Raw genomic sequence first — 14,749 nt, forward strand, 5'->3', positions numbered from 1 at the left:
ATTGATTACAGATGTGTTTTCTATCCCTACAACAGGATTCAAAGTTTTACTTGGACTCAGAAACCATGTTCTGGAACATTGGAAGTTTGGTTGAGTACTACTGCACCCATGTCTTACCCAGCCATGACAGCTTGATTCTTAAATGTCCTTATGGTTACAATGGACCAAGGTGACATGACCTGCAAAATTAACTCTCTTTAAGATCAAATATACTGTGGAAAAATGGGCACTCCGAGGGATAGTAGTTTTTCCCACTAGGAATTCCCATGCCACTGGGTTTGATTTCCTGAACTTTGCACACAAAGACTGTTTCTGCCATTTGTTCTCCCACTGCCTACAGACTTGCATTTAAGCATCTCTTTGATAAGTCCTTCCAAACTGGACCACTGGATTTCAGATCCTCATTACAACTCTTTCTGTGAAAAGGGCTGATCTGGTTATGCTGTAAAAGTATTACAAGACGTGCCCTTTGAGGAACTGCTGCTGCTACTTTCCTAATCATATTGATATGAAGTTGGAGGAAGGACCTGGCCAAAGAGGCATTGAGAACATAACTATTTGGAAAGGAGAACTTTTGAAAGAAAAGCACTGTCCATTTGTGACAGGGAATACTAATTTTCTGACTCGGGTATTGCTCCTTGAGTCGCAACCGGTGCTTGACTGAGATTTTGTTATAGTTTATAATTAATCTGTAAATAACAAGGATGCTTATGGCAATAACGTGGTTCAATGTGGATACAGAAAGTGAGCCTTGTAAGCCCATGTCTTACAGAAGGCCCTTCTCTAACTCCTGCAGTCAGCTTCCCACTGCCTGCACGGGTATGCTCAGTTCTGATGGTGGGTATGGAATTTTACATATTTCTTACTGATAACTCCTCTGGACAATTGTGGACCATTATTAAGTTTGCACCACTGGAAACCCTATTGGCTAGTTCTCAATTGGAAAGATAGGTGCTATAAAATAACTTTTAAATGAATGTATGAAATTAAGAAGGAGGGTATGGGCTGAAGTGGAGAATAATTTGCAGAATAACCCAGACCGAGATTTACAGATTTCTCCCATATCAACATCAAAGACAATAGGAAGAATGGTAAATAATACATAAAAGTCCTATTAAATCACTTGGATGAAGTTGTCAGCACATCAAATTTTGTATCTGTAAAGTACCATTATACTTTGTGAAAATCATACATTGTCCTTTCTATTGGTTTTAACATGGCTGTTCAGTTTAGAATCCTTGTATACAATAACATATTTTATTACTAATGATCCCAAACCTACAATACTCTTTGCCAGTTAAGATGAAACTGCAGCATTAACAGCCCTATTAATAATAGATGTATATAACTCTTGTTGACGTATGTTTGTATGATTTTAGAAAAATCCTAAAGCCAAGGTCATTTCCGCATAACTGACTTTTGTAGGGTATGTTGTTTAACCAGAGGGAAGAGAAAAACACCTACTTTAATGTTCTGTATTTCTTAACTTTTGTGTCTCGAGTACTGTAATTATTGTGCTCAAACTCTGTAAAAGGAGAATAGAAATAATTTAAATTTGTACGATAAAGTTTCTGAATCCAGACTGGTGAATAATCCCTCCTGCATTTAGCTTTTATATCTTTATGAACACCAAGTTTTCTATGACACTGTATTTAATATATTTCATGCATTTAACAAAAGTGTTACATGATTTTCTATTTATAAAAATAATAAAAAGGGAGCCACATTAGCTATTACCTGTGATTGAATTCTCCTGTAGTAAAAAGAAATGTGATCTTTGCACTAGACTTGGAGCCAGAATACTTGGATTTTGACATAGTGTATGGTTTTAGGTAAATGACAAACTCTGTACCGACCTTAAAGGAGTGTTGTGAGAATAAACTAAAGTGCTTGGAAAATGTAAAGCGCTATGCAAACATTTGACATCTTTTACTAGGTTAATATTTGTGAAGTTTTAATTGGAATCATCTGTGTTTCTCTGCTTCTTCTCTAATATGAAGAGCAGAGTGTGAAGCACGCTGTCAAGCATTTGCAAAAAAAATAATTAGAGCTGTTTCTATTTTTTCAAGAGAACTAACCTAAGGAGAGAGGATTGCTCAGAGGTCATCCAGGAAATTCTTATTACTTTCAATAACCAACTTTTTTTTAAAATAGATTTTAATCAAATGAATTCTTTCGGGTCTGGAAACAAGTGACTAGCTCATACCAAACCATTGTTACTTACTTACAATATACTTCCAGGAAGAGGGCAGTTGAATTCTACTAGCATTTTGTTTATTTTCTCATAGAACTAACATTATTCATTACAAATGCCTTAAACTAAAAAAGTATTTGCATAATCTAGTATAATAAAATTACATAACACTGTTTTGTATACTATGTGAAATTTGCACACATGTAAATATTCATTTTCTATGAATTACTGTTAGTTTCCTTGTGACAAATCTATGAATGTATACATTTCTGAGGTAAATAAATGTTAAGGTGAACTCATGCCAACTGTGTAATTTCATTATCTACCATACACACTAAAAAGAAAACTTCTCTTTTTGTTGTGCTATATTTAAGTGGCATCTAATTCTTTACTTTTCAATGATATTAAAATCAATATTGTACATGGAAATATCTTTACATGGAAAAATCACCATTTCAGGAAATAATTGTGCATCAAGAACAGATTAGACAAACATCTGTCAGAGATGCTCTAGGCAAGAGCAGATCTAAGCATTTTGCAAGTACGAGTGGAAAACATTTTTAGCTAACTCCCCCTTTCCCTGTCTCCCTCTAGCTAGACAACAAAATATGACAAGCAAGTCAGCAAAGTAGAACAAATTAAAGTGGCACTCCCATAGTGTCTTAGAACCAGTCCTGAGTCTAGGTATATTTAATTCTGCCTTACTGCTGAAGTATGAAGTAGATGACCTCTTGCGGTCCCTTCCAACTTAATATTTGTCAATTTTGCGATCATGAAACTGCACCCTCTAGTGATGCCGATTGGCCTTCTACGACCCAGAAGGGGGAGGACTCCATAAGAACTCCTGGTCGGCAGTGCCACAGCAACCCAATCCGATTCACAGGAAGCAGAAAGGCAGGGCTGGAAGTTTAAAAGGAGGAGCAGCCACAGAGCAAGTCAGACACACTTTCCAAGCTCCCATGGAGGAAGGCCTGACTGCACCCTCCCTGCCCCCCAGAAGGGAGAAGTAGCCTGAGCAGCCAAAGCCACTGCTGGGCCTAGAGGACTGGGTTGGGCCACCTGGACTGCTGCTGGCCCAGAAGACTGGCCAGGGCAGCCAGGACACCTGAGGATGCAGAAGATTGGGCTGGGCCTCCTGGACCACTGAGTGACCCTGACCCAGAGCCCAGGGACACTCTGCTGACACCATTGTCCCCAACAGACCCCGAAGAGCAGAGGCTGACGCATTAGGCCCCCAGTGGGAATCAGGAAGCAGCCCAGGGATAGCAGACCCATTGTTGGCTGAGGACATGGAGGTCAACCAGGCAGTGTGTTGTGGTCAGGATCCCTGCTGACCCTATGACCTGGTTGGCATGTTGCAGCCAGGACCCCACTGACCCAGCAGTGGCAGCCAGCACTGCCACTGTTAGGGCCCTAAGCTAGGACGCAGTGGAGCAGATGGGCCTGCATCCCCCCTGCCACCCTTCACCTTGGGTGTCAGGTTCCCCCTGTCAGGGTAAAATCCCTGGTGCTTGTTGGCTTTCCACCGGAGCAAGGAGACCCAACCCTGCTCTGCCTGCAGCCAGACCTGAGCCCCAAACTGTTGATACTGTTTGTGTTGCCCCACCCAGACCAAGGACCTGGGCTTATAAATTGCTGCTCAGCCTGCAGTCAGGCCTGAGCCCTTAACTGTTTACTGCCCTGCCCTGCCCAAGGGCCTGGGCCTATAGACTGCTGCTACAGCCTGCAGATAGGCTGAGACCCGAAGCTGTCTCTCGACTACTTGTTGCCCTGAACCAGGGTTGGACTTTGGAACTGCTGCTTGGCCACAGCATTAACCTGAGCCCCTAGACTCTGTACTGCCAGCCGTGAGCTGGAGCCAGGACATTCAGACTGCTATTTGGTCAGGTTATAGGCCGGAGCTCCTAATCTGTGGCAGGCTAAATAGGCCTCTGAACTGGTCGACATACTGTGTAGTGAAGCAGCTTGGCCTCCCTTCAGGCAGAGACCAATACAGACCCTATTGTGAGGTGTATCAAATATATATTAAGGAGAAAATCACTAAATATAGGAGCCTTAATGTAATTGAGAATCAGCCCAGCAAAGTTTAATGGAACCCTCTGTATGTAGAGATCATTTGATGTCCCTATGGGATCTCATAATCTATCCCATAAAGGTACTGTAGCAGGAGATCCCAACAAGCTACAGATTCAGAGATTTGCCTAACATTGAGTCCCTAGCTAAGAGTATGTCACTGAAGACACTGTAAGCTTGAAAGCTTGTCTTTTTCAGAAACAGAAGTTAATGCAACAAGATGTCACCTTACCTTGTCCCTCTAATGTCTTGGCTGAAGTGAGGCAGTCTGTACAACAAGGATCTTGTCTAGATCAGTGTACTCAATGTGGTTTGTGGCCACTAGTCTTGCAGGTGGGCTGCAGGTTTGGACTTGGCCCCTCTGCCTCCTGCCAGCTTCCTGCTGCAGTGGGCGGGAGGAGGGGGTAGGGGAGAGTATCATGGGCAAGATCTGGCTTGCAGGGGAATGAAGTGGCTCTGCGTGCTGCCACTCCCCTTCCCTCTGGGTGGGGGAACAGCTGCGTAGGAAACTGCTTGCCTAGAGGAATCCTGGCCAATGGGAGCAGCAGGGGGCGGTGCCCGGGAAAAGAAGGGGGCAGATAAATGCACTGGATTTGTGGGTAGTGCAGTGTGTCTGCAACAGGTGACAGAGATGGAGGACCACAATGTAAGAGACAATATCAGTCACCATGTTTTGCAACTGTATACTGCTTCCATTTTAGCCTGCTAATTCATGAATGTTCACTTCTAGTTTCAAATACTATCAGGTGGAAGCTATAAATGTAGAGACATTGATGATTAAAATATTTACAACTAGCTTTGTGTCCTCAAGTCTATACAAAGGAAGCGTGTAAATGCACCCCCTTGATCCCCCACGTAAGCAGGAAAATCAACCCTAGTCTTTCCCTAGCTGGTCAGAACAGGGGAGAGGGAGGCTCGGGCAGCACACTGCTTACTTGGTGGATCATGGAGTGGGGGAGGGTGCTTTCGCATCCATCGCGCACCCCTCCTCTCCCATATACAGGCCTTCTTCTGTCCTTTGACAATGAAGGTGCTTGTACGTTGTGACTAATGTACCCTTGATGTTTGTAGCTGAAGAGTTTAAGCAGGTAAATTGAAGTTTATTTACATGCGCATACAAAACTATGTGATAACATATATGATCTATGCTGCTTTATATTTTGTGCAGATTTTAATGTCAAAGTTAATGTTGCTTTTATAAATTTTTTGAGCCTCTGTGGCAGTTACTGTGAATTTAGTGACATCTGCTGGTCAAATGCCAGAATAGCACTGTGTAGGATGTTCAATATTTGAATACATCCAGCAAAGACTGGGAGTATTAAAAAAAAATCTGTTATATAAACTTGTGGAACCCTTTTACAGAAGCAAGGTCTTAAAAGCTCAACTCTTTATATCAAGTGAAAATTTGATGAGATGCAACAATACAATAACTGGCTTTTTGTATAACATCATGTGACCAAATCCCGCTTACATTTCTTATATAATAGTTCCATAGGTGAGGACTACTGCTCCCATCTGAATAAGACAGGATTTAGCAGAAAGACAAACAAATTTACTGTGATGTTCTTTGTTTGTTATTCGAGGAAAAACCTTTCCCAGTTATAGTATTTGCACAATGTTGGGCAGATAAAATTGTCTGGAGACTATCCCAACTAAGGATGTTAAATATCGATTAATTTACTAGTTGAGTAGTCGATGGATTTTCTGCATTCTTCCTTTGAAATGTATAAGAGCCCCAGCACATTTTAAAGTGCAAGTGCCCGCGTGGAGCTCGGAGTCAGCAGGACTTCCCTCTGGCCTTGGGCTGTGCACGGTGTGCCAGCTTTGAAATGTACAAGAGTTCCCAGCGAGGATGCCTGTGAATTTCAAAGCAGAAGCACCCACATGGAGCCTGTGGTCAGCGGGGGACTTAGAGTCCCCCGCTGACCACAGTTCCATGCGGCCCTGCCACTTTGAAATGTTGTACGGAGCCAGGGTCAGCTGGGGACTCCCCAGCTGACCACGGGTTCCGTGTGGCATTTCCATGGAACCTGGGATTAACTGGGGACTCCCCAGCTGATCCCGGGCTCTGCATAGCATTTCAAAGCAGCAGTGCCACACGGTGCCCGGGATCAACTGGGGACTCACCAGCTGACTACAGGTTCTGTGGAAATGCTGCATTGAGCATGGATGGTCACCTAGGGAGTCAGCAGCTGACCCCGGACTCCATGCAGTGCTGCTGCTTTGAAACTCCACTGCAATGTTTCAAAGGGACAGCGCTGCACAGAGCCCAGGATCAGCTGTGTGGCGCTGCCCCTTTCAAACACCACCATGGCATTTCAAAGCAGCAGGCCTGCATGGAGCCTGTCTATGCAGCACTGTCACTTTGAAGTACCCCTTTTCCCCCGCCCTTTGCTGCCTCTATCTAGTAGAGGCAGCAAGGGTGGAAGCGACTAGTTGACTCAACTATCCGATAAGTCCTTAACATCCTTAATCCCAACTGTTGTAAAAATGAAATATTTTTGGCCAGAAAATCCAAGCTTTATTCCTGTTCAGTCCATTTCTCTCCCAGCTCTGCCCTGAACTCACACAATTAAAGCTGGCAGAACTGTTTTTCAGTTGCAAAAATCTTTCACTCTCTTCCCATTAGCTCTCCTGGCTCCCTGCCAACACTTCCTGCATATGAGTGTTTCTGGATTTAACCCTTTATGGGCAATTTAATTAACTGAATGGCTGGGAGGTCTAGAAAGGGCAGTAACCCTCCCATTCACCACCCCAGCGATGAGCAACCTAGGCTAGTGACTGGGTGCATAAGTGGCCCTTCTCAATAGGCAACAAGATTGTTGTGACCAAAACAGTCTCCCAGGATGGGACAGATTTGCTAACTACTTGCACACCTAGAATTTGCAATGTGTGCTAATTGAACAGTAATAGCACTTTGATTGGCTGCAGAAGGAGTGCATGGCTCTTACAGTCAATGTTTTGTGCAATCAGCACGCACCTCATTTTATGTGCCCTTGTTTTGTGTGTGTCCCCCTTCAGTAAGACTGGTAGGAAAAAAATGTGGCTGGAATCTGGCAACAGTAAACAAAGTGTCTCCCGGACAACACACAGAACCTCGGTAAGCCAAGGGTTGCCCACCACTGCTATATACCATAGTTATAGCAGCTAATGCCTGTTGTTTAAGGGAGATGACCATGCAAACAGGTCATGCCACAGTCCAATCATAGAAGCACAGAAGATTAGGGTTGGAAGAGACCTCAGGAAGTCAACTAGTCCAACTCCCTGTGCAAAGCAGGACCAACACCAACTAAATTATTCCAGCTAAGGCTTTGTCAAAGCCTGACCTTAAAAGCGTCTACGGGTGGAGATTCTACCACCACCTTTTCCTTGCCTTTCCAATGGCTGTCAGACATATAGGATATGTCTACGCTGCATCTGGGAGCACATTTCCCAGCATAGGTATACCAAAGTGCACTAGCTCTGGAGGAGGGAGCTTTAAATGTCAGAGGAGTTGGAGACTATTCCAGAAGAGCTGTCTCAAAGACCTGGATCAGATGAAAATTACAAGCCACAACATGGAAACACCCACAAATCCCATAAAGGCTCACTCACAAATGTCTACTCTAGCAACTGATGTCCCCGTGTGGACAGCGTAGGTCACCTAAAGAGGGAGGCTGCTGCTCAGTGTGCAAAATGCTCTATTCTCTAGGGACCTATCTGGGGTGCCTTTTAAGACTGGAGAGGGGGCCAGAAGACCCCATTCCTGGGATTGGATTAAGAAAATGGTCTTGTAGCAAGAAAGGAATTAGTCACAAAGAATTAGTAACTGAATGGGAAAAAAATAGAAAACTGTCCACTTAAAGGCAAGGGACAAGGAGGTCTGTGGAGGTGGTGAGGTTGGGGGGAGAGAGAGGCCTTCCTTCTTTTCCAATCAATCCAGAGGAAGCTCTCTGAAGGATGGCCGTATATATGCTGCTTTCACTCAGAACAGGGAGTGCAGGAAGCCAGAGACAGAAGGCTGAACTTCCATTAGGAAGGGCACTATCAGCAGCAATGTGAAGAACAATTTGAAACAATAAAAACGCCATGGCTATGTCCACACAGAAGAGAGCTATCTGATATTTATTTAGTCTGTTAAGTGTCTGGCATTATTACATATAATTTTAGAGAATTTTGTTTGCAGAAGAGCCCAACTTCTGGCAGATTTTTCAACAATTTCAGGTAGCCTTTCTTCATGACTAACATAGGCAATGATCTAAGCTAAAAACTTAAGTTGTTTCCATAATAAAAAGAACCACACACTGCCAAAAATAACTAATTTTCTATGTATGTTCCTCTCCTTCAGAGCTTAAATAGACCAGATGAGTCTTCAGTTATTTTGCGTTATCCTTTGGCCTACTGCTTTTCTCTGCCAACCAGTGAGCAAACCAAAACAGGTTTGGCAACCTTAATAAGTGGCTGTATTTCAACTAGCCAATCTGAAACAATCTGTTCACTATGGCTCTTGAAAATTCTTGACAAAGATCATTACATAATATTATCAAGTATTCTGTTACTTTCTTTCTGAAAACTTGTCCATGACAAGTGCTCTAAGAAGTTTACTTGTTGTGAAAGAATGTTTTCACTGATTTATACCTTTATTTGAAAAACTAGATGAACTCTGACTGCTTTCATAGCATAAAGCACTGTTTTTAGACCTAGCAGGTGTGATATAGTAATCATTAAAAATATGTGGGGATGGTAGTTGAATAGGGTGAGAGGTGGATAGAATGTGGTGACACTAATAGTTGATATACAGCAGTTTGTTAAAGCAACATTTTTTGCTGCGATAATTAATTCCTATGAAATGGCTATTTCATCAGACCAAAAAGGACCATTTGTGATAATCTAATCTGCCCTTCTGTATAACACATAAAAACAAGTAGTCCTGTAGCACCTTAGAAACTAAGAAATTATATATATATATGTTAGTTTGTATCATGATTCAAGCTCATCTCATCTGAAGAAGTGGGTTTTGTCCACGAAAGCTCACGATACTATATATATTAATATTTGTTAGTCTTTAAGGTGCCACTGGACACTAATCTGTAACTTTAAAAACAACAAATTTTGCTACCCCCCTGAGACTTTTAGTCCGTAAAGTTTCACCATGATTCCAGAAACAAGCTCATAGCACAAACTCAATTAGAGGCTAAGTCATTGCTCCTTCCCCACTCTGGCATGATGAATGCAGAAGTGGGGGGTGAGCAAAAGTACCCCAAAATCTTATCTACCAGGCTTTGGTATAAAACTTTCCCCCAAAATCATAACAACCTAGATTTTGGGAATAAAACACCTCTGCCACCACCCTACTATTAATAAAGCAACCAGGGAGAGACTACTTGGGAAATCTCACCCCTGAAGTACAAACCAGGACACAAAAATTAACCAATACCAGGTTAATAAAAAGAAAAAAGAAAGAACTTTTATTATGGCCACAAAATTCCTGTTGCAAGCATAATGACTAGATGGAACATTAACAAAATAATATATTAATGGAGGAGAAATTTACCAGGGACCAGGAACTTAGTGACAAAAGAGAGCAAAACTCATTTTTAAATGCACAGACACTGGATCCCATTTCCCAAACCATAAAACAATAAAACCTAACAGATTTATCTAAACTTTATCCTACTTACAGACTGTGAAGAGTATTTTCTTAGAGGGAGACATCCTGTCCCCTTCAATAGCTGGAGAGAAACTACCCGAACAAAGGAGGGAAAAACCCAAAAATTCCTTTGTCCCAGTTTGAAATTCCTACCTGCATTCCTGGCTGAATCTACCTAAGAATCATAGAACCACAGAGCTGGAAGAGACCTCAGAAGGTCATCAAGTCCAGCCCCCTGCTCTAGGCAGGACCAATCCCAACTAAATCAACCCGGCCAGGGCTTTGTCAAGCCGAGACTTTAACACCTCTAGGGATGGAAACTTCACTACGTCCCTAGGTAACCCATTCCAGTGCTTCGCCACCCTCCTAGTGAAATAGTTTTTTTCTAATATCCAACTTGGACCTTTCCCACCACAACTTGAGACCATTGCTCCTTGTTCTACCATCTGTCACTACTGAGAACAGCCTCTCTCCATCCTCTTTGGAAGCTCCCTTCAGGAAGTTGAAGGCTGCTATCAAATCCCCCCACACTCTTCGCTTCTGCAGACTAAACAGACCCAACTCCCTCAGCCTCTCCTCATAAGTCATATGCTCCGGCCCCCTAATCATTTTGGTTGCCCTCTGCTGGACCCTCTCCACTGTGTCCACATCCTTTTTGTAGTGGGGGGCCCAGAACTAGACATAATACTCCAGATGTGGCCTCACCAGAGCCGAATAAAGGGGAATAATGACATCTCTGGATCTGCTGGCAATGCTCCTCTTAATGCAACCTAATATGCCATTAGCCTTCTTGGCTACAAGGGCACACGGTTGACTCATATCCAGCTTCTCATCCATTGTAACCCTCAGGTCCTTTTCTGCAGAACTACTACTTAACTGGTTGGTCCCCAGCTTGTAACAATGATTGGGGTTCTTCCATCCCAAGTGCAGGACTCTGCACTTGTCCTTGTTGAACCTCATCAGATTTCTTGTGGCCCAATCCTCCAATTTGTCTAAGTCACTCTAGAACCTCTCTCTGCCCTCAAGCGTATCTACCTCTCCCCCTAGCTTAGTGTCATCCGCAAACTTGCTGAGGGTGCAATCCATCCTTTCACCCAGGTCATTCATAAAGATATTGAACAAAACCGGTCCTAGAACCAAACCTTGGGGCACTCTGCTAGAAACCAACTGCCATCCTGAGATCGAGCCGTTGATCACTACCTGTTGGGTCCAGCCTTTTAGCCAGCTTACTATCCATCTTACCATCCATTTATCCAATCCACGTTCCCTTAACTTGCTGGCAAGAATATTGTGGAAGACCATATCAAAAGTCTTGCTAAAGTCAAGGTATATCACATCCACTGACTTTCCCACGTCCACAGAGCCAGTTACCTCATCATAGAAGCTAATCAGATTGGACAGGCACGACTTTCTCTTTGTGAATCCATGCTGACTATTCCTAATCACTTTCCTCTCTTCCAAGTGCCTCAAAATGGATTCCTTAAGGATCCCTTCCGTGATTTTTCCAGGAACCGAGGTAAGACTGACTGGCCTATAGTTTCCTGGATCGTCTTTCTTCCCTTTTTTGAAGACGGGTATTACATTTGCCTTTTTCCAATCATCCGGGATTTCTCCCAACCTCTACGACTTTTCAAAGATAATGGCCAAAGGCTCCTCAATGACATTTGCCAACTCCCTCAGTACCCTCGGATGCATTAAGTCCAGACCCATAGATTTGTGTATGTATAGCTTTTCTAAATAGTTCCTAACCTGTTCTTTACCCACCAAGGGCTCTCCATCTTCATCCCATCTTGCATCACTTAGCCCATTAGTCTGGGAGCCCTCCTTGTCCGTGAACACAGAAGCAAAGAAAGCATTGAGTACTTCAGTTTTCTCCACATCGTCTGTCAAGAATAAGAACATAAGAATGGCCATAATGGGTCAGACCAAATGCCCATCTAGCCCAGTAGTCTGTCTGCCGACAGGACGAGCACCGGGTACCCCAGATGGGGTGGACCGAAGATAATGATCGAAGTATACTATATCTACTGGATCCCCCTTTTCTGCATGTTTGTTAACCCCTTCAAAGAACTCTAATAGATTAGAAAGACATGATTTCCCTTTACAGAAACCATGTTGACTTTTGTTCAACAGATGATGTTCTTCTACATGCCTGACAATTTTATTCTTTACTATTGTTTTGACTAATTTGCCCGGTACTGAAGTTAGACTTACCGGTCTGTAATTGCCAGGATCACCTCTAGACCCCTTTATAAATATTGGTGTCACGTTAGCTACCTTCCAGTCATTAGGTACGGAAGCCGATTTAAAGGATAGGTTACAAACCACACATAATAGTTCAGCAATTTCCCAATTGAGTTCTTTTAGAACCCTTGGATGAATGCTATCTGGTCCTCGAGATTTGTTAACATTACGTTTTTCTATTTGTTCCAAAACCTCCTCTAATGACACTTCAATCCGGGACAGTTCCTCAGATTCATCACCCACAAAGGACGGTGCAGATTTGGGAATCTACCTAACATCCTCAGCCGTGAAGACTGAAGCAAAGATATCATTTAGTTTCTCCGCAATGGCTTTATCGTCCTTGATTCCTCCTTTTATATCTCGATCGTCTAAGGGACCCACTGGTTTTTTAGCAGGCTTCCTGCTTCTAATGTACTTAAAAAACATTTTGCTATTTCTTTTTGAGTTTTTGGCTAGCTGTTCCTCAAAATCTTTTTTTGCTTTTCTTATTACATTTTTACACTTGATTTGACAGTGTTTATGTTCCTTTCTATTTATCTCAGTAGGATTGGACTTCCACTTCTTGAAAGATGCCTTTTTGTCCCTCACTGCTTCTTTTACGTGGTGGTTAAGCCAGTGACTCCTTTTTAGGTCTCTTACTATGTTTTTTAATTTGGGGTATACATTTAAGTTGGGCCTCTATTATGGTGTCTTTAAAAAGTTTCCATGCAGCTTGCAGGGATTTGGCTCTGGTCACTATGCTTTTTAATTTCTGTTTAACTAATCTCATTTTTGTGTAATTCCACCTTTTGAAATTAAATGCCAGAGTGCTGGACTGCTGAGGTGTTCTTCCTACCACAGGAATGTTAAATGTTATTATATTATGGTCACTATTCTCAAGCCGTCCTCTAACAGTTATCTCCTGGACCTGATCCTGCGCTCCACTCAGGACTAAATTGAGAACTGCCTCTCCCTTTGTAGGTTCCTGAACCAACTGCGCCAAGAAGCAGTCATTTAAGCCATTGAGAAATTTTATCTCTGCTTCTCTTCTTGAGGTGACATGTATCCAGTCAATACGGGGATAATTAAAATTCCCCATTATTACAGAGTTCTTTATTTTGGTAGCCTCTCTAATCTCCCTCAGCATTTCAATGTCAGTGGTCGATAATATATCCCTACTGCTAAATTCTTATTATTGGAGCCTGGAATTACTATCCATAGCGATTCTATTGAACATGTTGATTCATTTAATATTTTTATTTCATTTGATTCTACATTATCTTTCACATACAGGGCCACTCTGCCACCCACATGGCCTGCTCTGTCCTTCCGATATACTTTATATCCCGGTATGATTGTGTCCCACAAATTTTCCTCATTCCACCAGGTTTCAGTGATGCCTATTATGTCAATCTCCTCCTTTAATACGAGGTATTCTAGTTCACCCATCTTATTAGTCAGACTCCTAGCATTTGTGCAGAAGCACTTTAAAAATTTGCCACTGTTTATTTGTCGGCCCTTCCCTGATGCATTGGATTCCTTTATATGCAGTTGTTTGTCTGCTCTGGCCCCTGGTTTGTCCTCTCCCCTCCTCTCTTTCTGACTACAGCTTAGAAAATATCTATCAATGGATTTGCCTCTAAGAGAAGTCTCCATATGATGTATGTGCTTCTTCGCACATTGATAGAATAACCATTACTTACCTGGTTAAGTAAGGGACACAGTTAACCCCTTACTCCCCAAACTGCTGGCAAACCCTCATGATCATGACAGGCTATCATTTAGAAAGGCATTGTTAATTTAAATATTTCAAGTAATGAAATATTCACCCACAGCTGCAGGTAAATTGTGCCAATGTTTAGTTATCCCATCATTTGTATCCTTTAGGATTGCCAGCTTTCCTGACCAGACAGACTGGACGCTATTTGCAGCAATGGTGTCTGGTCAGAAAAGTTGGCAATCCTACTTCTAGTCTGATTTTTGTTCACCTTTAGCTTCTGACTGGATTTTGTTTTACCAATAACTCTTACATTAAATAGTTCTCTTAAATATTCTTCCCACATGGGTACATATGAACTGTTTGAGTCATCCTTTAACAGTCTCTTGGATAAACTAAATAAGGAGTTTTTTTAAATCTTTATTTGTAAGGCAGTTTTTCCAAAACTTGGATTGTTCTTATTTCACCTTAGCATTACTCCCACCAAATGCCCTGAATTCTATCCTGTTCCTACAACTAATTTCTACTCTTATGCACTGTATAGAACTGGGGTTTCCGGTTCAGTTGGTTATTCACTCTGCCCTCAAAGTTGTTCCTAGATAAATTATATTGCTTAGGTCTACACTAAAACACGTTCACGTTAGGGATGTATGTATCTGGTAAGTATTGCCTTATTGGCATGTTTCTTGAGTTGGGCCCATAGCAATACAGGGATTTGGGGGGGGGGGGAGCACTCCAGTCTGGTCAGGGCAGCCCCCTAGGCAAGGGGTGCGGGTCCCTGAGCAGTGCATCATGTTGCAGCTAGCAGGCTACTCCAATGGTTCTCATCCTGTGTTGGAGCAGGCAAGTTACAGGTAGCGATTAACCGGTTGACATTTTAAACAGGATTTTACATCCCCAGTTCAGTTACCAA

At 42.5% G+C, this 14,749-nt stretch overlaps 1 protein-coding gene and 1 long non-coding RNA gene across 11 annotated transcripts in view; one reads left to right on the forward strand and one right to left on the reverse strand.

Annotated features, from left to right (window-relative positions):
* Positions 1–2,494, forward strand: part of SH3BP2 (SH3 domain binding protein 2) — an 89,273-nt gene extending 86,779 nt beyond the window's left edge. For all 8 annotated transcript variants that reach the window (XM_089777781.1, XM_075930862.2, XM_075930859.2 and 5 more), the window contains exon 13: positions 36–2,494. In XM_089777781.1, coding sequence (XP_089633907.1) covers positions 36–173 — 138 coding nt within the window. In that variant the 3' untranslated portion in view covers positions 174–2,494. The remainder of the gene's footprint in view (positions 1–35) is intronic.
* The window catches only part of LOC106732793 (uncharacterized), a 63,908-nt gene that overhangs the window by 48,809 nt on the left and 350 nt on the right, over positions 1–14,749 (reverse strand). For 2 of the 3 annotated variants that reach the window (XR_012904412.2, XR_012904413.2), the window contains exon 2: positions 11,661–11,779. This is a non-coding gene — a long non-coding RNA (uncharacterized LOC106732793). Of the gene's footprint in view, positions 1–11,645; positions 11,780–14,749 lie in introns of all 3 variants that reach the window. The other variant, XR_012904415.2, reaches the window with a different exon arrangement.

Source organism: Pelodiscus sinensis, chromosome 4 (assembly GCF_052426305.1).
Source record: "Pelodiscus sinensis isolate ZL-2025 chromosome 4, ASM5242630v1, whole genome shotgun sequence".
In the NCBI taxonomy this organism is placed as follows: domain Eukaryota; kingdom Metazoa; phylum Chordata; order Testudines; family Trionychidae; genus Pelodiscus; species Pelodiscus sinensis.